This window comes from Electrona antarctica, assembly GCF_951216825.1.
Source record: "Electrona antarctica genome assembly, chromosome: 3".
Taxonomy (NCBI): domain Eukaryota; kingdom Metazoa; phylum Chordata; class Actinopteri; order Myctophiformes; family Myctophidae; genus Electrona; species Electrona antarctica.
The window spans coordinates 15277548-15302708 of record NC_136808.1 but is presented as its reverse complement, the minus strand read 5'-3'; the positions used below and the strand labels follow the sequence as shown (position 1 = coordinate 15302708).

Here is a 25161-nt window from a genome sequence, read left to right as displayed (position 1 = left end):
CGCAGCCACGCACGCACGCACGCACGCACGCACGCACTCACTCACTCACTCACTCACTCACTCACTCACTCACTCACTCACTCTCACACACACACACACACACACACACACACACACACACACACACACACACACACACACACACACACACACACACACACACACACACACGAATTATTCAGTGGTGTGCAGTGTAGCTACAGTATTTGATGCTAAAAATCGGTATAATTGATTACAAAACACCTCAAAACTGACACCATCAAGTAGTAAGCAAAAGTAAAAATAAAGTACAAATCAAAACAAATTCAGCATATCAATCCTTTATGCATAGTCAGTAAAACAGTATGTTTCAGACACATTACCATATTACATTAATATCACATTACCATATTACATTAATATCACATTACCAACATACACAACACATCATGACTTATTTAAAAGTTACACAGTCCTGATTCAATCAGATACAATCACATTTCAGCTCAGATAAGCATATCATTTGAGACACTGACTCTCTGGACCGGGCTTTGCAGTTACAATGACATCTTCAGTGGCACTCTCTCCTGATTAGCTTTGCTGGGTGGTTTGGGGTTCTGGTAGGACAGTCTCACAAAAACCACAGTAAGTATAGTTCCTGAAATGAAGAAGAGTCTCTCTCTCTATTAGTAAGAGTCTTACTTATACTTCAGTTTATGCTGCACAGTATTAGAGACTTTCATTATGCCTTTATCTTACCTATCACCGCAAAAGTGCCAAGTAGAATTCCCACAGTAGATTGGATAGTTGGCATGCCTTGTAACTGCTTTGCAGCCATCTTGCAGTTTCCTCTGATGTTACAGGGGCATACTGTCACTAGTGAGAAGAGATGCATGTGTTATATCATGACCCATTACTCCGAATTCACCCCATTCAGAAATGCTGAATGGGGAGGAGGAGCCTCCAGCATTCAAGCACTGGCTAAATGAAATGACTAGTACACTTCATCTTGAGAGAATAAGGTACTTCCTGAGAAACAGGGAGAGACAGTTTGATAAGGTTTGGCTGCCCCTTGTCCATTACCTGAGTAGAAACGATTAATAGACAGGATACCATTGATATGGTTGACTGTACGCCATTTTCTTTTCAGATGTTTTCCATGAGCTTTCTATCATCTTATTCTATAGTATGCGGTGTCACTGAGCAGTATGGGTGGGAGGGTTGAGGGATTTCTTTCTCTTTTTTGTCTTTGTATTTTTTCTTTCATTTTTTGTTTTCTATAAAAGAAAAATGTATTTCATATCATAATGTTTGTTTAATAATTTATAATCTGTTCAATAAAAACCTATTTGACAAAAAAAAAGAAATGCTGAATGGGGAGGAGGGTTGGCACCAGAGAGTATGTGTGCGTGCGTGTATGTGTTTACATGCATGTGAGTGTGTGTGTGTGTGTGTGCAATCTACCCACAACATATCAACAACAAGCACACTGTGTGCTTGTGCTGTAGATGTGTTGTCATCATTGCACATTCAAAATGGCATTGCATTGCACATTCAAAATTGCGCGCGCATACACACACACACACACACACACACACACACACACACACACACACACACACACACACACACACACACACACACACACACACACACACACACACACACACACACACACACACACACATACACACATACACACTCACACACTCAAACGCACTACAACAAGCACACTGTGTGCTTGTGCTGTAGATGTGTTGAGGGTAGATTGCATTGCACTGGCCCCAGATTTAGAAGACCTTCGTTATTTTAGGCCTGGAAATAGCTACATTAAAGGACCTATAACATGAAATTCAACTTTTTCAATTTTGTTTTGTGTTTTTTGAGCTCCGCTGTGTATTTTCTATCCCCACAAATATGCAATTTTGGTCAGGATTTTCATCATATAGGGGCTTTTATGGAAATTGCTCTCAGGAACAGCTCAACTGATTTGGTCGTATTTGTGATGTCATAAATGTCACCCTACTTTGTATAATTCCTCCCTCTCTTCAGTCTTCAGTTCCAAATTTGTATTTCCACTTTGTTTACAAATTTTACAATGTTGATTTTCCAAGCTGGCATGGAATGGAAACAAGCTTGTGTTTATCTAGCATCAATATTATAATGACTCAAATATTAAATAAGCTGCATATCAGCACCCCCACCACCTCAGGACATTGTGGTACTGCAGCTAAAACAGCTTCAGAAGGAAAACAGAAATGCCATGGATTGGTTATATCAGAGTGGTGATTGAGGATCAAGCTATTAGAAATAAGTTTGAGGGACATAGACAATATGATATTAAATATTAAAAACTGTTTTAAAATTAATGTTAATGGAGTTGGAACAACAGATGTTCAGGAGGCGGAGGAACACACCTTGACCACACCTTCACGCCACTCTCCGCCCTCCACGCCAATCTACCTGAGCCTACTTATACCTGCCCAATACAACCCAGCATCCTCTATGCTTTTCGTATCCCGCCTCCAGCCCCATCACCACCACAGGCCCAGCAGCATCTCCACTGCTCCACCTCCTCCTCCCTTCTCCTCACCTCCTCCCTTCCTCGCAGATCCCGGGGGGATCAATTAATTGCGTGTGCCGCGGGCTGACCGCCACATGACCCCCTCCCCAAAGACTCCAGGGTCGGCGAGTCGGCGACGCCCCCGGAACCCACACCCCGCTCCCCCCACTCCCCTCCTCATAATTCATTCATTCATTCATTCATTCATTCATTCAATAACATCTTTAAACCTTCCACAATGGTGTGTTCATTCCAATTAGTGAATAGCTGCTTTAATAAGATCCATGCAGCAGTGCTTGTGAACATGCATACATTAGCATTACCATTATACCATAACTTCACATGTGCTTGCTTTAGTGCAGCGATTCCCAACCTGTGCCGCTAGGGTATTGTTACGCCGGGGCTCCACTGGACGTGTGCGTGCGTCAAAAAACGAACCGGGGCAATTTAAAGCAGTCACCGAACGCAGCGCAACGCAGGTAGTGGAGCCATCCTTCATTGATTAAAAAGGGAACATTCCCTGACGGTGATGGAGACGCGACGCTGACGCGCCCGGTGGAGCCCCGCCGTTAAAGGACCACTTCACCACTTTTCAACATCTCTTCATATAATTGGTCCTCACTAATGTTCATGATAAAACACCACCATTTTTTCCTACTCAGTCTGTGTCTCATAGGAGGGCTTTGGGCAGTTCGGACACCCGTCCACCAGTGACATCATCATTAGGCAGATTTTTTTTAAACAATATTTAGATATATTTAGATGTTTATTATCGTGAGAACTTTTGCATTGCAACTTTTCAGGAAAAGAAAGCCTGCCGTTTCTATTAGCTTGGATTCACCATCGATGATGTCACTGGTGGACGGGTTTCTGAACTGCCCACAGCCTTCCTATGAGACACAGACTGAGTAGAAAAAAATGGTGGTATTTTATCAATTATCATGAACATTAGTTAGGACCAATTATAGGAAGAGAAGTTGAAAAGTGGTGAAGTGGTCCTTTAAGGTGTCTGCACACTGCTGCGTTTATCAGATTTTTAACGGTGGGCCACCGAATAATTGTCACAACACACACACAAGATTTTAATGATAATATAACATTAATATGAAAAATATATATGTAAAAATATGATATGTCTTTCATTAAAACCTTAAAAAAACGAGTTTTCATTGGGATACAGATGACTACTGTACGTTACAGTAGTTACAATGGAACACAATCATCGATTGACTGTGATAATAAATATAAATATGCTCTGAAAATGCACGCAGCTCAACCGTCTGACTGCTTAGCACGGCAGCCGCGTTAACCCATTTTGGGCGGGAACCCCTTTTGGTGTTAGCATTATGTTATGCTTTAGCTATTGAAAAATAGCAGATCTACAAGCTCATAGCGCGCCACCGAGTGGCGCGCTACGAGCTTGTAGATCTGCTATTTTTGAAAAATCGAAGAACGACTGACATAGAAACAGCTTTTTCAGAAAACTGTCAGGATGTAGAAGACATTTTTAGAATTCAACATTTTCAAGTGGGCGCCGATCCGGAGAAGGATGGGGAACCACGCGTGCACTTGCTTTGTGTGTTACCTGGCAGGTTAATGAAGGTGCTCCTGGGAGGGGAGCTGCTGTCAGAGATGGTGAAGGGCACGGTGTAGACCTCAGGGGCCAGGTATGGGATGTTTAAGGACAGGTTGGTGTGCGTGTCTGGAGGACAAAACATTCAGTGGTTAACATGTTTGAAAAACACGTTTTTTTTGTTGTTGTTGTTTTTATTTTATATGTTTTATGGAGGGACAGACAGTAGGCTGACAGGAAATGGGGAGAGAGATGGGGGGAAGACATGCAGTAAAGGCCGTCGAGATCGGGAGTCGAACCTGCGGCACACTGCCAAACTGGATTACCAGCCAAGGTGCCTGGACCGCTGAGCCATGGCCCAGACCGAAAAACACATTTGTGTGCATGCGAGAGTGTGGTTGTTCGTGCATGCATTTGTGTGTGTGTGTGTGTGGAACCATGTTTCGAACCATGTTCTAAATGCACTGACCCTTTATCTAATCTGCACGAAAAGGTTACAAAATACACACTAGGGCGGTGTGACATAAAAGTGGGACCCTCGTCCCGTAAATAGTAGGGGTTTATCAAGCAGGGCGAACCCTTATCTAAAGGGTCTAACCCACAGGCAAGCCCATTACCAGGCCTCCCCTTGAGGTTCAGTGTTCTAAGAGGCTTACTGGACATCTCTCTGCTTTCTTCTATCACCACTGTTAAGAGTCAGGCGTGACATGCTGCATGTGCACAAAGTCCACTGAAAAGGACCCCCCATGATTTTTCTTCATGGGAGGTGAAGGAAAATATATACATAGTTTTCTAAATGTATTGACGACATATTCTCCCATAAGTGTGTGTGTGTGTGTGTGTGTGTGGATAGATATATGGTGTAAAAAAAAAAGATATATATATATATACCGTATATATGCACGCGCGCGCGCACACACGCACCGTATATCTAGGTGTGCCCTGGGATATTTTGGCTATGAAAAGTGTGCCCTGGCTGAAAAAAGGTTGGGAAACACTGCCATAAGGTGTTATTGGCCACCAGATATTAACGGTGGCCATAAAATAAGTTGGTGGCGTTTTCAGGTCCACTGCATCTATCTATAAATGCACCACATCTCTGTATGTCTGTTCCCCCCCTGTAACTCGAGAACCGTTCGCGCCGCCGACTTGGCGACTTCAAATTGACACACGCGTTCCACACCACCACAGGGAGTACAGTGCCCGGTGTCGAGTCGGTCGGACCCACGGTTGTCCAAAACCAGCACAAACGCCTCTGCCCGGGCTCTGGACAGGGCCCCTGCACAGGCTCCATATATGGAGCTGGCCTGTTCTGACATCACACTGATGTTCTGACATCACCCCTAGATCTCCATGAATGTCTGTAGTCCACGTAACTCACGTAACCGCTCGCCCTGCCGACTTCAAATTCGACACACACGTTCCACACCACCACAGGCCCCGCACAAACGCCTCTGACCAGGACCCCTGCCCAGGCTCCATATATGGAGCTGGCCTGTTCTGACATCACAATGATATTCTGACATCTGCATAGACTCCATATTTGGCCATGCCTGACAAATAACTCCATAGATGGGCATAAAAGGGACACAGTCATAATAACTGGGTGGGGCATGCAACTTGCAATGTTCCAAGTAGGCCAGTGCCCAGCGGGCTCCGCTCTAGTATTGCAAATGACCGAAAATGTGAGCAAGTCACACTGAGAACTTTGGCTGGGTAGTCGTGATGACACCCAAAAAATGGGGTAGCTAAACTATTGGCCGTGTCCTAATTCAGGGGCTATATGTGTCCTTCGATGGCTGCATTTGAAGACCGATTACATCACAGCCTCACAAACAAGGCTGTCCCATTTCCAAGGACGACAGCCTCTGAATTGGGACACTGCATTTTGCCTGCATGGTCTGTAAGAGATTATTTGTTATTATTGTTGGTACAACAATAACTTCCGCTTTTTGAACTCAATAATTGGCAGGAACCCAGCTGTGACATCATAGGAATGAATCAGATGGACGATGTTGTTGTTGTCAGGCAGAGACCTTCCATCTTAACTATTCATGGTTTCATTTTGTAAATGAATCCCCTACTTTGTCACACAAAAGTAACAAAAATAGCCGATCTACAAGCTCACAACGTATCGCGATATGACGCCTTCTGAGCATGTATGTAGATCTGAAATATTTGCTATTTTTGAAAAATATATAAATAAAATACACTTACGTGTGTGTGTGTGTGTGTGGGGGGGGGGGGGGGGTGTGGAAAGAATTAACGCTTGTGACTAAATAATATGAACTACATTGGAGCCATTGGAATACAGCTCCTTTTATTTTATCCATTTCCTGGAAAGTAACCTCATCTTACATCATCGGTACCAACTGGAACAAAGACGTGCGTGGCAGTGTGGATAGAGTGGGGAAATTGCAAGTGAAATGGCTGAGTTATGATAAAAAAACACACAATGACAAAATGTCACAGCAGTGACTAAGAATGGAGACTATTAACTTAGCAGCACATCACTGACAATTTACAGCTGCAGAAGAGCGTCATTATATAACGGTACTTCCGTTCCAGACATCTCTGAAGAAATAATGTGGGACTGAGATAGATAATGGCAGTTTTCAAGTCTTCTACACCTGCTCACACTGTTCATCTGCACACGGAAGCAGATTTGGTCCATTTAAATTCACATTATCCGACTCATTGCATCACACACAATGTCCAATGGCAAAACACTCAATTTTAAATTATTTCCAACGTCATTTCATTGTCCCTCTTTCAGAATCCAATTGTGTAACACAGGGGCATCGCACGAAGGTGTCACTGATAGAGATTGCTGATAGTGTGGTACGAGGTGTACTTCTGTTGGATTCTTTTGCCAAAATAGATTTTTGTTGTGTACAGGGTTCCTACACATTTGGAATTTCAACATTCCATACTTTTTCCAGACTCTAATTCCGGGCCCGCAGGTCGCTCCCCAGTCCTCACTTTTGTCTTCAATGTTTGTGTTTACACACATTTGTCTTCAATGGTTGCGTTTACACAGACCCTCACAGCTGGACATACAGTATAGGACAAAAAGTAGACGGTTCAGTGTCAGAGGGTCTTCCAGGGCGCTCTTCTGGGCAGGGGACTCAGGGGGAAGCCCCTGGCCCCTGCCGCATGTTTACACACACAGTGACCTGCCCCTGCCTGCCTCTGATTGGACCCCCTCCCACTACTAGCTAGGAAGTAATAGGGCACCCGTGGGGCAATGTGACAATGTGTGTTCAACATATTGGCTAATGTCCCACCCGTGTTCGCAATGTTAATTAATGGGTGTGAATTGTGAAATGTCCCAAAGCGTGACATGTTTTGTCACGAGTGAAAAGATTTCACAGGACATTATAATGTTCCCTCCCGAGGAACGTAAAGGTGCACACAATTTACCAAATGTGACATTTTACGTTTTATGTCACAGATGTAACATGTTCATAATGTCTATACTATAGAGACCACTTGAAACTTAAATTTCTGAAAATGGAGTTATTCAAAAGCCAGCTAACCATATGAGGCATATCTTAATTGCATGTATTTTCACAATGAGCTTTCAGCTGGTGCCATTTCAAACTTCAATCATCGTCTCCATGAGATGTAAGTATTAGTTGTGATGGTTGGTGTCCTCTCACAACCGCTGACTGACACAACACTTTCTATAAAGCCCATATCTCGAATGCTTTATACAGTGTAGATGCCTTCCCTTCATAATGAACTAGAACGGTGCCCGCGGGGCCTCTAAAGCGGTGCCCGTTGGGCACTGAACTACTTGGAGTTGGAACGATGCAAGTTGGAAATGAATGCCCCACCCAGATATTATGTCTGTCTTCCTTTTATGCCCATATATGGAGTTCTTTGTAAGGCATGCCCAAATATGGAGTATATGCAGCCAGCTTGTGGAGTTCTGTGTCAGGCATGCCCAAATATGGAGTGTTGTGAGGTCAGAGCAGGCCAGCTCCATATATGGACGCTGGGTCCGACCGACTCGGGTCCGACCAACTCGTCACCGGGCACTGCACCCCCTGCTGTGGCATGGAACGCACGTGTCGAAGTGTGTGTTGTAGCCGATGGGGCTAACGGTTCTCGAGTTACATGGATTACACACAGACATACAGACCGGCCTGGTCCAGAGCCCGGCCAGGGCGGTTCTGGACAACCGTGGGTCCGACCGACTCGACACCGGGCACTGCACCCCCTGTTGTGGCGTGGAACGTGTGTGTCGAATTTGAAGTCGGTCACAGCTCATTGTGAGCTGATATTATCAGGTCATGCTATGACATACCAGGGTACAGAAAGCACCCTGATGTTCTTTACGTCTCAAAGTCAAAGTCGTACGATTTGTCACACATGTTACCGCAGTGAAATTTGTTCTCCGCATTTGACCCATCTCTTGGAGTGGTGAGCTGCAGCTGTGCCGCGCTTGGGAATCATTTGATTAGTTGATTTGACCCCCCAATCCAACCCATTGATGCTGAGTGCCAAGCAGGGAGGCATTGGGTCTTTGGTATGATCCGGCCGGGAATCGAACACCGACCTCCCAGTTTCAGGGCGGACACTCTACCACAAGGCCACTGTCTGGTGCCTAATAACATTCATGCACAATGGGTAGGGTGAGCAATTATGAGGGCTTCATTGTAGGTGCTATCAAGGTTTCCTCCAGGTTAAAATTGGATACATTGATGGATAAATAGACAGATAAATAGACAGACAGACAGACAGACAGACTGACTGACTGACTGACTGACTGACTGACTGACTGACTGACAGGAAGCAGGAGGAGTGGACGAGCAGTTCTACTTGGTCTAATTTTGTATAATAAGCGTTGACTCAACCTATACTCTGTATGAACCACTGTGATTACAAAGGAACCCTGTTGCTATGGCAATTTATGAAAGAATAACCATTGTGGGGAACTGACGTCATTGTTCAATCAATCAGTTCTTACAGTCTCAAGCAGTGACACACACAGGACACAGCCACACATGTCACATAACACAACACACTCCCCTTTCTCATTCACTCACTCACTCTCTCTCTCTCTCACGCACACTTCATACAAACAAAATGGTAGACTACATGCCATGCATGCATGCATGCATGCCAGGTTGTTGACATGCAGACCGTGTTCAACCTCACCATTGATAGGAGTCAGCTTCCAGTTGCGTCGGACGGTGGCATCGCTGCGTAGAGAGAAGTTGAGTCGCCCTCCATGCTGTGGCCCGTCGCTGTCTCGTGACGCCAACACCAGCGCCTGGTCCTCCCAGCGAGGTGTGCACAGGTACTTCCAGGAGTAGTCCCCCACTAGCACCGGGCTGTTGTCATTCACGTCTAGGATTTGGACAGTCACCAGGGTGGAAGCAGACAACGAAGAGTTCCCTAGGGTGCAAAGTTGCAAACAAAAACTTCATTACACGGTAAAATCCCCAGGAGTCTTTGAGGGGGTTCCGGAGGTCCCTAGCAAAATGAGTGAATATAGTATCACAATCAGTTTAACCACTTATATACATCAGCAATTTGAAAATAGTTGTGAGCTTATAGATCTTATATTTCTTTATCTTGAAAATGCCATTAATGAATTTGAGGGTCCTGATTATTATTATCCTGATAATAAAGAAATGAATGTAGAAATAAAAGTACAGGTTAATTTGCTTCCTATGGTGCTTCCCTGTCATCTATGGTGCTTCCTAAGGACCCCCCTCAAAAATGAGACGGGGTTGAATGAACGCGCGTGCGTTCAGCGCATCGCCAGCACTATCACCGCTACTCCCATACACTTATAAGGCTGCTCCCCGAGTCCCCAACGCTGGATCTGCGCCTCCTACAGAGTGGTTAAGAAACTGTACGGACGACCAAAACCACTGAAACGGTGTGAGAAGCAACTGAGATTGTGTATATGGAACCAATAATACACATGAAACTGTCAAATAATTACAAATCTCTTGTGGAGAGCCAATTATGTTTAGAGGTGAGTCATTCAGCTGTGAACCCAGTTGCTTTTAGATAGGTAGATAGTAGATAATATGACTGTTGACAATGAGGACAGGGTTTCAGGCATGTATTGATTGTCTGGTTTCATTCCAGATGAGAATATAATCGAATTTTCACCCAGTTCTACTTTGCAGCATAATACAACATTCCTCATTTCAGTTCTCCTGCTGCCCGCTATAACAATGAAGTCTTTTATCACATTCTTCTCAATTGTATGTCTCTCCATGTGTCACGCTGCTTGGAAGATTCACCTGTGCCGTTTATTTGTGTTTGCTGAATTGTATTTGGTGTGTGTGTGTGTGTGTGTGTGTGTGTGTGTGTGTGTGTGTGTGTGTGTGTGTGTGTGTGTGTGTGTGTGTGTGTGTGTGTGTGTGTGTGTGTGTGCGTGTGCGTGCGTGCGTGCGTGCGTGACTCATAGCAGCTGTTGATAATGATCTGGATTGGAATAGATTTCTTGTCCTGATGTCGTGACTGTGTAGAGCAGCCGCAGGCTGCAGGTACATGAGGTGACACTTTGCACTCACGCCTTTAAGATGCTCCTAGTATGTTGAAGTGCAGTGGTCCTCAAGCATTTCCATTTTAATACCATACTAATACATATCATACTGATTATGTATCATACTGTACTCATACTGACATGTATTAGGCCACGGATCATTTTTCCTACACATTTCCATACAAGTTCTTTGAAAATAGCCGGTCTCCAAGCCCTGCGGCGCGCTGTGAGCTTGTTAGAAGGGCTATTTTCTGAAATGTTTGATTCTATATTCTTAACAGATTTTGCTGGGGGCCACGTGGAACACTCTCAAGGACCACTGGGGGTCTGGGGTCCCTGGACCCAAGCACTGGAGTAGTGCCAGAATAACTTTCCATTCAGTGGAACAGTATACGATATACTAATATATTTGAATACCTAGATATCTAACATCTATGTAAAAATGTGTGGATGTTGCAATTCGTCTGGCATCAAGACTGTAGCTATAATGTACTACGACGAACTGTACTAAAGTACGGGGTAAACTGTTGCGCCCTGCTTTGTCCTTTGTTCCGGGTTGACTGCAAAAACATGTTTTAAGCAAATTAATAGAAATTAAGTCATTGTATTAATTGCTGTATTACTTTTCTCTTCAGTGTGGGTCATGAAATTATAAGATCGCTGATGCAATCAAACAAAATGAGTTTTCTCTGGTGACTGGCATCTCCCTTAGGGATAGGGTGAGGGGTGAGAAGTTCAGTCACCTGGGAGAGACTCTGAGTATAACCTCTGCTCCTTCACTTGGAAAGGAGACAGTTATGGTGGTTCGGGCATCTGGTGCGGATGCGTCCGGAGCGTCTCCCTATGGGAGGTCCTCCCTGCACGTCCCACTGGGAGGAGGCCACAGGGCAGACCAAGGACCAGATGGGGGATTATATCTCCACACTGGCCTTGGAACTCCTCAGGATCCCCAGGAGGAAGTGACATGACTGTCTGGGAAAGGGGGAAGTCTGAATCTCTCTGCTGGAGCTGTTGCCCGCCCTATGACCCAACTCTGGATAAGCTGTTGAAGATGCATGGATGGATGGATGGATGTATAAGCATAATTCAACTATTGCGTGATGGAAATATCCTCAGTTTGTCCCAAGAGGGTCACTCACTACATCCTTTGGGGTGTACATGAGCTTGTATTCACAGGACTTGAGCTTTCTGTGAACCTAGGCATTAAAGTTATGATCCTTTAGTTTTTTTGATATCATGTCATTTAGAGGGTATGCACATGCATAAAGTGAATGGCAGATCGAGTGGCAAATCGAGTGGCAAAGTGAGTGGCAAAGTGAATTTAATGTTGTTTAAAGTTATTTAATTCAATCAAATAGGACTTTTCTGTTTGGATGTATGAGCTGTCAAGGCCAGAAAGTAGTTTTTTAGCACTCAGTAGGCATTCCCGCATAACTTCCGGATATGATGATGATGTCACACGCATACCCTCAATAGCTTTATTTTCACGTTGCGAATCCTATGTCACAGGGGGGATATCATTGCATGTATATGTTGAGTTTCTAGTAGATAGACACACTGCACCTATCACCATAGATGTCATTCTCAAACCTTTTTTTATTTCAATGACCCCCAGTTAGGTATGCATTAATATCACAGCCCCCTCCCCCCCAACTGAGAGTGTTCAAATGGAACCAAATGGACCAATAAGGGTCCATTTGGTTCAATGTGTACACTCTCAGAGTTACAGACCCGTAAGTGCCTTATTCCCTGGGTGGTTAGGTGGGGTGGGAGCGGCCAGCTTGGGAGAGCTTTCTGTTTTGTTTTGTAATGTATGCATGGATCGATGTATTTGTTGTAATGTTTTTGTCTACTGTATTGCTCTGTATTTGCTGTATGTTGCTGGACCCCCTCGAAAACGAGATGATACATCTCAAGGGGATATCCTTTTCTCAATAAAGGTTCATATAAGGGATCATTTGTTTAGGAAAGATCAAGTGTTTTTTTGTGGCCGCCTTACGTCCATCCAGAGCGACAACCTCCATAGTGTAGGTGCTGTTCTCCTCTCTGTCCAAAGCCTGCACAGTCTTCAGCTCACCAGAGTACTTCCCTATAGAGAAATACCTCTTGGTGTCTCCTCGTAGAGAATACCTGGGTGGCCAAAACACATACAGGAAAGAGGAATCGTGAAGCTCTTTAAAAAAAATCACACTTGTGTGAAGTGAGGGGCGCTCTTTCTTATCATCATACTTCATCATACATCATCACATTCCGGCTATGGGGTGCACACAGACACACAAAGCTGGGCATGGGAGGCCCCTCAAATATCTAATTGAAATTAGGGACGCACAATGAATCAACAGGTTGAAGACTCAATCAGTGTTTTCCAGGGAAGCTTTCAAAAGGGTCAACTAGTTGAAAATGGTTTGAACTAATATGTGCATTACATCAGTAGGCCTAATAAATCAAGTAAGAAGAATGTACAGTTTTCCAGTAGTCTTCATCTGCCCCAGACTGTATAGCAGGTATAAGGCAAACCCAACTGGAAACTTGTGTTGCAATATCGGTATTGGTTGATTTAAGTTAATCAGTAATTGGATATCGGCCAAAGTTTCAATATTGTGCGTCCCTAATTGAAATATCATGTTTCTCAGTGCAGCTGTGAAATCTCTCATCTTAAATATTACTCGACTTACCTGATTGGGTGAGAATCAGGGTCATAACCCCGAATAGTAGCTATAACCCGTCCCGGTTCCTCGCCCTCCCTGACTGTGACCTCATAGTGACTTTGAGAGAGGATTGGACCTTCATTCACATCATCAACGTAGATGGAGACGGTCGCGGTGGATGCAGGACCGTAGCGACCACGCACGAGAGCTACTGGGTTATGAGCACTGAGGACAAGGATGTATTCACTTTCACGCTCAAAATCCAACACCTGCAAATGCACACACACACACACACGTACGCACGTGCACGCACACACACACATACGCACGCACGCACACACACACACACACACACACACACACACACACACACACACACACACCATGGACAAAATGTTTCAAAAAGGTTGCTCCAGAAATGATCTGTAACACAAAAAAGTCATGATCGTAACGGAAATCGGCCTTCCAAAGACAGCTGTGTTTAAATTCTCACTCATGGCCTGGAAAGTTGGAAGTGCATGGATGGATTCCTGGAGGAGAGCCAAAATGAAGACGCTTCTAAAGTATCAGAATATTGAGACACCATTATGAGTCACAAAGGTTGATATCGTGGGCTGAGCCAAATTTAACGGAAGTCATAGGTTAGCCAGGAATCGTGTTACACATACTGTAATGCACACATGCACACACGCACGCACACACACACACACACACACACACACACACACACACACACACACACACACACACACACACACACACACACACGCACATGGATACACTATCTGGTTTACCATCATTGCTATCACTCTCTGCTTTCTAGTCTTCAAATAAAAACCTGCAGGAGAGGAACCGGGTGTTACTGGCAGAGCTCAGCTGTATCTGAGCCAGACACTGGACTTACTGGTAAATGGTCTTTTGATTCACCGTGTCACCAACACAACATTTTCCGTGACGAGAACATGCTGCTGTGCTATAAATCCTGCTACACTATAGTCACTTAAGAAATCGATCGCCTGCAATGGACAATCATTATTTCTTGATATTAAAAATTCAGTAAATTTGCATTATTGTTGTTCAATGTTACATTTTTACATATTTTTTAAAGTAAATTAAGCAATACGAAATGAAAGTGAAAGTAGTCAGATTACATCACTATCCAGTTGTCCTGAGCAAACTCATCTGTAACCATTTTACTTTTTCTTTTTCAAAACCTCACCAAACCTATTCATTAGCTCATATTTACATTTTTTAAATTTAAACAAGCTTGTAGTTTGTTGGTTGGGTAATGTCTACAATATATCATTATAAATGATATAACTTTGTATCTACTTTGTTGTCTGGCATGATGTTGCTACACACTAAAAACCTCCTGTTAGGAGGTTTTTAGTGTACTGTATTAGGGTCCATGTACTGTATACACTCTCTGAGTTCAGATAACAGTGAGGGTTTCATTGAGTGCATCTCTGTTGCTAGGGAGACGAAAGTCAGACCTGGAGGAGTGGGTGAGTAATGCTGATGACTGGAAGTGATGTATCAAAAGCTTGTGTCATTGTGTATCCGTGCGCCTGTGTGTGTACATGTACTGTAATGTACGTATATGTACTGTATTCTATTCTGTCATAAATTACTAATAAGACAATTAATTAAAAATGCATAGGCATACACTAGAATATGGGCTACTAGACATAATAATTGATTGACCCGAGTTATTTGAATGGTGGCAATATTGTCATAACAAATATTATGTTTAATTAAGCCAATCATATATTATTTTCGTATAATTATGTCAGTAATACTGTATTAGATCACACTTTACAAATAATCCCAAGACATTTAATCTGTCACTCCCAAATTACAATGAAATGTTAATACCTGTTGTTTTTCAATCAGACTTTTGTGTTTGTAAAAAGAATACTTCATAATCTCCATAGTGTGACGGCAGCCAGCCATCACGATTTCTCCTGAATCTCTGAAATAATATCCTCCAGTCCCAGCTCTCCTCCCATGTTTCAATAACATAAGATATAAAGATAAGATAAGATAAGGCCTTTATTGATTGCCCACCCCTTTTTTCCCCTCACTGTATATGTTTCTTTTCCCTTTTTACCTCCTTTATGATGAATTCCTGTTCTGTCTATAGAAGTGTCTATTTGTACGTCTCTAAATGTTTTGATGATTTGAACATGGTGGACCCTATTGGAAACAAGTGTAATGCTTAATTGGGTCGTCCACTCACAGTTAACAGCCTTTGTATTGAGTTTGTGCTTGAAATGTACTGTAATTCTGCTGTAAAAACTGTTAATAAATTCTTCAATCAATCAATCAATCAATTGATTGTTGTCAAAATGACGATGATCATGTGATTGGATCATATAAACAGCATTGTTCATTCACTCTTCCTTCTCTTATATATATATACAGTATATATATATACTGGTAAATATATGGTAATATATATATATATATATATATATATATATAATGGAATGGCATCCAGAAGAGCATCTTTTCTGCTGCTGCTTTGTTCAGCAGCAGAAAAGAGAGCAGCTAGGCGCACGGCACCTCAATCGGCGTCAGCAGGCGACGGCAGCGCATTCAGATGCCATCACTGCCAAAGAGACTGCCTCTGACGTGTTGGGCTGCTCGGACACACAAAGCACGCTTCCCTCAGCATCACCTGATCCAATCAAAGTGCGCTGCCTTGTGCCATGGTCTCTCGAGACTGAAGGCCGCTACTAGAATGGTTCACTAAACTGCCATGTCTGTTCAGTGTTCACACAACATAATGATTCTGTGTCTAATATAGCTATAATGAAACAATCCATCTCTTCAGAAAATGATATCATATGCTGAGACCATGAGCATTTACGCTGATGCCCTTTGATCATGCTAGGGCTATTCTTGAAAAGAATTTGAGGTGGAATGTTAACTAAATAAACTCTGCAACGATGCTAAACATGTTGGAGTGGGATTTCAACATGCCAGAGTCAATCTATGTGTTTTGAAGCAGCTGTTAACCAATTGAACCCCAGAATCCATATTCTGGGGGGAACACTAACCAAAAATAGCCTATGTACGAGCTTGTAGATTGGCTATTTTTGGCAAGGAAATATTGTGTAGACTGAAAAAAGCGGTCCAAGTACAGAGCCAACTCAGGCCCAGTTTACAAAGTCTAAAGAGGGTTTAGTGGTTAAGTGGTTGAAATAGACACAAATCCAATCTTTGGGATTATCATTTTGTTCATTTCTCATTGAAAGTGCCAGAAACAATGTGTTCCATTCTTGGCTTTCAGACATGTCCTGTTTTAACTCAGAGCAGCATGTGTGCAACGCACGGTTGATCCACATTCATCAATTCCCACTGAGAGGTTGAAAATAATAGTGTCTCCTGCATTGGCCCACTTACAGAGAGCAGTGTCAAAACACAGATATACACAGATATACACAGCCAGTGGTGGACAGTAGCACAATACATTTACCTGAGTACATTCTTTGAGCATCTGTACTTCACTTGAATATTAAGTACTGTATATGATTGGAGTGTATGACTTTCACGTCTCTACACTATGAATTAACTAATACTTTAGCACTTTTTGAATTATTTTTTGAAAATAGCCAAATTCTGAGCTTGAGATTTGTTATTTTCCGCTTTGTTATTTAGTTTTATTCTGGATTTTGTTTTTTAAATTTTAATTTCAATAGGCCTACAGCAATAGATTGATATTAATACAAACTAAATGTACTTTGTAATTTGTACTTTTGAACACTTAAGTATTTAAGAGTAAGAGTAATATTTGACAGCCACACAGCCCTGTCCATGTACCACACTGGTTCACACCACACTGGACTATGAAAGGCAGGTGGAGGGGTGAGGTGAGGAGGGGTGAGGACTATGCAAGGCAGGTTGAGGGGTGAGGTGAGGAGGGGTGAGGACTATGAAAGGCAGGTTGAGGGGTGAGGTGAGGAGGGGTGAGGACTATGAAAGGCAGGTGGAGGGGTGAGGTGAGGAGGGGTGAGGACTATGCAAGGCAGGTGGAGGGGTGAGGACTATGAAAGGCAGGTGGAGGGGTGAGGTGAGGAGGGGTGAGGACTATGAAAGGCAGGTGGAGGGGTGAGGTGAGGAGGGGTGAGGACTATGAAAGGCAGGTGGAGGGGTGAGGACTATGAAAGGCAGGTGGAGGGGTGAGGTGAGGAGGGGTGAGGACTATGAAAGGCAGGTGGAGGGGTGAGGTGAGGAGGGGTGAGGACTATGAAAGGCAGGTGGAGGGGTGAGGACTATGAAAGGCAGGTGGAGGGGTGAGGTGAGGAGGGGTGAGGACTATGAAAGGCAGGTGGAGGGGTGAGGTGAGGAGGGGTGAGGACTATGAAAGGCAGGTGGAGGGGTGAGGTGAGGAGGGGTGAGGACTATGAAAGGCAGGTGGAGGGGTGAGGTGAGGAGGGGTGAGGTGCCCCAAGTATAAGAGAGATTATTGAGCTCAAATATTCTATTGTTATCGGGAATCTTGTTTTTAGGCATGCCTGATTGAAATATCAACCGCAGGCTTTTTCCAATCTTGGCACTATAACTCCACGATAAGAGTTCTGTCTCATTTTGAAATATTAGTTACTAAATGTAGATTTTTGGCAGCACAAACCCCAAAGACAAATACTGTCCTCAATGATGCAATCTAAAAAAATAGATGATCCACATGCTCAAAATCTACTATTTTTGGTGAAGAGATTTGGTGTAGACGATCCAAATACAGACTCAAGAGACTGAGTGTTTACCTTGGAGAGGACCAGTGAGACCTCGTTGGTCTGTCTGTCTGTCACCAAGGTGAAGACCTCCTCCTCATTGCCAGACTCCAGGCGGTAGTTCACCTGCCAGCTGTCACCTCCCCGCACGTCAGCATCCCCCGCCGACACTGCCGACACCGTGGTGCCCACAGTAGCATCCTCTGGAATGTGGAAGGGCCCATACTGACAGGGGAGACACCACATGAAATAGCACAGACAGAAACACATGTGTTTTGATAAATCGTTGCTGTCGGCTGGAAAAAGTTATTATCTAGTAACCATGCAGCTCTTGTTTGTATATGGGCTATTTTAGCTACTTTGACATACCACTCTTGTACATTGAAGTGGGGCATTAATTTATGAAAAACTTAACAAGTTGAAATATGGAGACACAATGTCTCTGCCCGACAGCAATGATATTTTCATGAACAACAGCCACACACAACTACTAACCAGAAGCCATTGATTCCTATAATCCTCCAGTTCACTGTTCACACGTTGATTGCTAGCACAATACACTGTCCCGACTCCCTACCATGTGAGCAATTGCAGTTAAGTGTATGTTCACAAATCTATATGTGTGGGTGAATGTACATTATGACTGTCCTCTGTGGCTCTGCCTGTTGTTAGCTGACCTTCATTCACACACCTCCAGTATCTCTTTGCTTAGACACCGGCCCTTTAATCTGCCACTCAGGACTCTCATGTGGTGCAGCGGTGATCCCTGTGATCTGACCACAGGGTCGCCGCAGCACGCCCTGTCACCACTCCCGCCCCACATGCACTCCCTATAGCTCTGCATTCACATGGCCATGGAAAAAAGCTGGGACCACTCAGGCGTGACCTGCTCAAGAGCTTTTTCCACCTCTGTGTGTGTGTGTGTGTGTGTGCGTGCGTGCGTGCGTGCGTGCGTGCGTGTACTTTCATTACTAGTTTGTGAGGGTCAAATGTCCCCACAACTATAGCATCATTTGAAAAATAGACAGTACCACCGCGCCTCTGGTCAAGTCAAGGCAGGTTCGGTGCATCACAGGAGCGGGAGAAGAAGGAGACACTGGAGCAATTTAGCCAATTTAGCCTTATTTATTAGTCCTAATAAAAAGGCATAAATGTCAGAGGTTTTATGGTTAAAGAAAAGAGTTGCGTTTACAAATAGGAAAGGATTAAGTTAGGGTTAGAGTAAGGATCGGGTTAGAGGTTTCTCTAATAATTTATACTTAGTTATACTTAATTGTGCACTGATATCATGCACCAAAAAATAGCCAATCTATGATCAATGTTCTATTTTCAGCTATTTTCAGTGATATCCTAATGTCCTCACAAGTATAATAATCTGTGTCTGTGACAATTGACAGTCGCTGCATATGTTGGATGCTTCCAGTATCCGTGATGTTTTCTGAAACACTTGTTTCCCAAGTTTGAGTATCTACTATTGTTTGTGCTCAAGAATTTCTTAAATAAAATGTGAGCACAAATAAAGATGTTAAATGGGGTGGGAACTGGGATGGGATGCAGGGGAGGGTTGCATGTTATGTCAAGTGTGCACATTTGTTTGTGAGCCAGAAGGTGGGAGCTTGTAGCCAGACTAGCCACTGTCACAAGTGTCACATCAGCTGTGAAATGACTACACAGTAAAGCCAATATTTCCTTTCAGTTTACTGCATCGCAGAATTCTATATGGGAACAACATTTCCTCTACCCTGCAATTCCAGATGGCAGATTTGTCACATTGGGTGGCAAACTGCAGCCGAAACGCTGGTGGATATATATATTGGAGTCAATGGAGCAGAGTGGACAAGCATAGGAGGTGATACCTCCGAGACAGAAACGATACCTGCCGCTGTTTAGATGCCTCAATAAAATTATGTAGGCTTACTGTGCACAAAGCAAGTGATTAGAAAACAACCTGTGATATGTCTTCTTTTATATTCCTGAAGCGATTATATGACAAAGGTCGCAATCGTTCATGAATTTATTGTTTGTTCATGAGCTAGTCCAGCCGGCTCTATCCACTGCCATGTATTTCATCGCACTTCCGGTGCAAGGTTTAATTTAATGTATACCTTTACCAATTTATTGACCTCGTTGCTTGAAGATAATGGCTGATGTTGAAGGATAACTTAGGCTTAACCTTACCCAGACGAGTGCCACAGTTGTATACTATGAACAAAGATAAATTATGCTTAACCACTCCCAAACCAACTTGCTTAGGCAAAAACTGTTCCTGGTGTTATTGAATTCTTTCAGTGCCCATTCTGTCTGACAGGGAGAAGTATACAGATTTGTTCGCCACTATTACAACACGATGGATCTCCCACGTAATGCACTGTAGCCTCCAAGGCCCTCTGGGAATTCTCTCTTCCAGTATTCACAGGGTGTAGGTGGTACCCAGGGGTTTTTCCATAACTATGTTTAGACTGCCTTTCCTCACAGTAGTGAGTCTGAAGTAGGCCACAATATGAGAACTACTGTACCACGGCGAGCTGGGCCTGTATGTGTCTGTCTGGGATGGATGGTGATGTTATTTATTATTAGAAATAGGCCGAACTTGCATTCAATGACACCTTGCACATGTCATTGAACTATAGAAGAAGAAAATGAAACACTGACGTAATAGACGAATTATGATAATGGGTACATCATTAAATACTCTGACAACGAGTACAATATTGGTACAACAGGTATTGCATACCCAGTGCGTTCCCAATGCCGGGAATCGTTCCCAAACGGGCATCAGCCTAGTTAGTAACTATAATTAGCGTTATAAGCAGATTGCACCGTATGTTTAAAATGCATTATATACATTAGCTTCATAGAAAGTGTAACCCCACAAATCCTGCCATACTTAAAGGTGCGTTCCTTAATCAATGAATAGAACAGTGATGCAAGAAGATGCCATTAAGGATCTCTTATGCTACAGCATTTCTGGCAGTTGATGAATGAAATCACAATCAAAATGCTAAAACTTCAGTTAAAGTCTGCATGTTGTACATGGCAAAGCTATCAAAGCAGTTCTCTGAAAGCAATATTTGAGGATGGAGGGAGAAGATAAAAAATGACTACATCAGCCAAGGATCAGCCGAGGTTAGAAGGTTTGGGGATTAAACAAGAGAGGCAAGGTTGAGATGATTTGAACCTGTGCAAAGAAGGAATAAGGGGTATATTGGGAGAAGGATGCTAAAGATAGAGCTGCCAGGCAAGAGGAGAAGAGGAAGGCCAAAGAGGAGGTTTATGGATGCGGTGACGCCGGTGAGAGAGGACATTCAGATGGCTGACGTGAACAGAAGCAGATGGAAACAAATGATCCGCCGTGGTGACCCTGATGGGAATTTGCCTTAAGAAGATGATGTCTCACAAAGAAATGAAAACCATAGGACCTATCTATACTTCCCTGCCAGGAATATGAGATCATCAATTAACTGCACTGTGGGGTTCAGTCTGGCCCAATAATCACTGATTATGTAGCTGTGTGATGTTTTGTGGCGTGATGTGCGTGTGTGTGTGTGTGTGTGTGTGTGTGTGTTCTGCACTGCATACCTCATGTTGAGGAAACACCGGGGGGTGGTTGTTCTCATCTTGCACTGTCACAACGACGGTACAGGAGCTGTTCAAACCTGACAGGGACATCACCACAGAATCCATGAGTCATGTGGGTCGAACAGTACGTTACACAAGAACGCATGCAACGCGCACCAGCTAGTACCTCATACTGGATCTATCATCCCTATCATCCCTGAATCACAAAGTACAAGCATCATCTGTTCAGTTAGAAGCCACCCCATGCACCCTAAAGCCTCATTTACAACTATCGTGACTTGGCTGTAAAACGAAGGCATTATCATTGTTGATATTCTCATCTACTGTCATCTGTTCCCATCTACTGTCAGGTGGTACGGTATATATTTTTATGAATATCGAATCATGAATAAACATGGGACGGTTGGTTAAAGTAGAAATGAAGGTGAAACGGTACACAGTAAAATCCTTAGTAATTTGACTCTGAAGAGTGTACAAATGCAACCATTTACTGTGTGCACAATGACTGAGGCCATATGTGACTAAATTTGACTGAGGGACTGCCATTGGATCTTTTTTGAATTTTCGTTTTTTCATGTCATGTGAAAGCAGGGAATCATTAGCCTGGCTCCAGCCCCTGAATCGCTAGCCACGCCCATTAAAAAAATATATTCAGGCGATTCAGGGTCTGGTGACGCTCTCGAAGGAGGTCTGAGACTCGGTTGGAAATCTGACCGACGAATCAGCGTCGTTTCAACTCGATGACGTCAAAACAACAGCGCCGTCCAGACACAAACAAACATGGCTGCGCCAGTAGCATAGCAACTTATGCTACTCTTTTGGTGTCACATTTAGCTTCATACTGGGTGAAAGTCTCATTCAAAAAAATATTTTTTCGCTCGAAAATGTTAGTTACAATGACATTGAGTTGACGTGTTTTTTTTTTTTGGTAACTGTTGCATAATCGCAATTTCGCACTCGAGTCCCATGCCCCGGCCATTTAGCTCTGTCCCCCCCCCGCTGACATGCCCTCAACCACGGCTAAGTTCAGCCTGCTGCGGTCGGAGCCTTGTCATCTGCTTTGCTACTATTGTGATTGGTTAAGGGTGAACCAATCGCCGAAGACTGCCTCTTTGTCAACGCCCATCTCAGAAACGGCGGTAGTAGGGAGGGCTTTCAGACTGAATAATGGAGTGAAACGAAATGAAAATTCAGGCTGAGTGTCAGGCTAGGGAATCATAGCTTCAAATTGACATATTGGTTGTTCAGTTTGACCCACCAGTTTTGGAGATATGGCTTATAGAGTAATGTCTTGCAGAAAACAGCGAGTTGAGAAAACAGGCTTGAAAGGTTCACTTCTGTGGTCTCTAACATTACACCTAGCTACATGTTTAAGCATTTATTTCATATTTACATGTCGATTTCAGCTCTGAAAAAGTTTTTCTCCTCTGGTGAAAAGCTGGAATTTGCGCGATGGCAGTCTCTCAGTCAAATCTGGTCACATATTATCTCCGTAGATGAGGAGGCCCATGCACCGTTACCTTTAGCATCCTCAGCAGTGATGGTGAGGGTGTACTGTGGCGCGGTGCCCTCCATGCTGTCCGCTTGGACAGAGATCACGCCTGAGTCACGGTCCACCCTGAAGAGAGCGCGGGGACTTTCAGGGATCTGACCCACTAAACGGTAGAAGATGCGCACGTTATCTGTCTTGGGGTCGTCATTGTCTGCTGCCTGCACTGTAAGGATTTCTGTCCCTGTGGGAAACATTATGCCAGTGAGTCAAAGCATAAAGACGACCGCCAACAGGCAGAATCTCTACGGCAGGAAGCAAGAGCAGCTTGTGACGCAGCTGGCTGTGACAAATTGTCACTGACGGGTGGAAACCTTTAGGACCAAAACCATTACTTTTCAGGAAATGGGGAAAAAAATAACCTGTTGTTCCAAATGGATCCAATGCAGTTATTATTTAGTCAAAAGCTCTTGTTAACACTTTTCATTGGTCAAATATTTATTAAACCCACAGACACACTTAACCACATTAATTTTTACTTTCAAGATCTTCCAGAAATAGCACAAATAGCAGATCTACACACGTAGTGGGTTTGTAGACCTGCTACATCTGCTGTAACCTCTGTTCACAGGGGCAGATTCTTTTTGCTACTTTTGTGTGACACACTACCATGACAAAGTAGGGCATTAAACCATTTAGATGATTCTAAAATCTTCTAAATCTTGACCTACATTTCCGGATTCATTTGAGAACCAGGTTCATGGTTCAGCATTTTCGATATAACCGTATATAGGTCTAAATGGTTTGAAAAAATATATATTTTTATAGTTGAAATATGGAGATACAAGGTGTCTGCCGGACAGAAACAAAACCAGGACCAGGGGGTGAACATTACACTACTGACTACTGTTCACTTGTAAAGCTCACGCTCTTATTTCATTGTGATTCACAGATTGTTTGAAGTGATTATTTCCTAACAATCAAATGTTTTAAAGCATAAACAAAAGGCTTTCACACACTGACCTGAACATATCAAAATATAGCCTGTGCTTTTTAAGGGTACAATGTCCTGGCTAAACCCCAATCATCTTTCATGGGTGGCCCATCTATCTGGTGCACAAAGCCCTCCCTATCTGCTTACTCTGAACATTCATCATGCTGCCTGCTATGCTATCATTACTTCTATGAAAGAATAATCCTATTCCTATTACACTGTGAATACGACAGACAGACAGACAGACAGACAGACAGACAGACAGACAGACAGACAGACAGACATACAGACAGATTTGGTCAGTTACCCCTGGAGGCTAGTTCTTTGACCACAGTGTGGTATTGGGCCTGTGGGAAGGTAGGTCTATTGTCGTTGGCGTCGCCCACCATTACTCTCAGCTCCACTGGCTTGGCGATCTCTCTACCATCAGGCCGCTCCACCACAATGCTGATCTGGAACTGGCAGCAGACATACACACAGACGCACGCACACACGCACACACGCACGTGTCGCACACACACACACGCGCACGCGTTGCACGCACACGCACACACACACACACACACACACACACACACACACACACACACACACACACACACACACACACACACACACACACACACACACACACACACACACACACAGTTAGTTAATACTATTAGTACAGACATGACAAGCATGATATGACCGGGTCCCTCTGAGATACTGTGGATGCTGCGGGCATATGCGAAGCGAAAGCTGTGTCCATGTACTGGGCAGTAAGTTGGATTTGTTTCCTGTGGGGGTTGGCCTCCGCCAGGGCTGTGCATTGTCACCTATCCTGTTTGTGATATTAATGGACAGGATCTTGAGAGGCAATCGTGAGGGAGAGGGTATACGGTTTGAGGAGTTAAGGATTGCTTCACTGCTTTTTGCAGATGATGTGGTCCTGATGGCACCATCTTTCTGAGACCTTCAACTCTCACTGGATTGGTTCGTGGTCGAGTGTGCAGTGGCTGGGATGAGGATTAGCATCTCCAAATCTGAGGCCATGGTTCTCAGCAGGAAACTGATGGATTGGGTAAGGAACGAGACGAAGCCCCA

At 43.7% G+C, this 25161-nt stretch overlaps 2 protein-coding genes across 2 annotated transcripts in view; one reads left to right on the top strand and one right to left on the bottom strand.

Moving 5' to 3' along the window:
* Positions 1-536: 536 nt before the first annotated feature.
* The window catches only part of cdh16 (cadherin 16, KSP-cadherin), a gene marked incomplete at both ends in the record, with an annotated part of 37209 nt that continues 12584 nt past the window's right edge, over positions 537-25161 (bottom strand). Inside the window, 10 exons of the mRNA XM_079497259.1 lie at positions 537-637; positions 739-855; positions 4128-4244; positions 9282-9521; positions 12629-12759; positions 13305-13546; positions 18047-18238; positions 21593-21669; positions 23113-23325; positions 24383-24533. Coding sequence (XP_079353385.1) covers positions 537-637; positions 739-855; positions 4128-4244; positions 9282-9521; positions 12629-12759; positions 13305-13546; positions 18047-18238; positions 21593-21669; positions 23113-23325; positions 24383-24533 — 1581 coding nt within the window. The remainder of the gene's footprint in view (positions 638-738; positions 856-4127; positions 4245-9281; positions 9522-12628; positions 12760-13304; positions 13547-18046; positions 18239-21592; positions 21670-23112; positions 23326-24382; positions 24534-25161) is intronic.
* LOC306920484 (ATP synthase F(0) complex subunit C2, mitochondrial-like) overlaps positions 16723-25161 on the top strand; it is a 40007-nt gene continuing 31568 nt past the window's right edge. The window contains exon 1 of the mRNA XM_079497261.1: positions 16723-16732. The gene's annotated coding sequence lies outside the window, so the exon portion shown is untranslated. The remainder of the gene's footprint in view (positions 16733-25161) is intronic.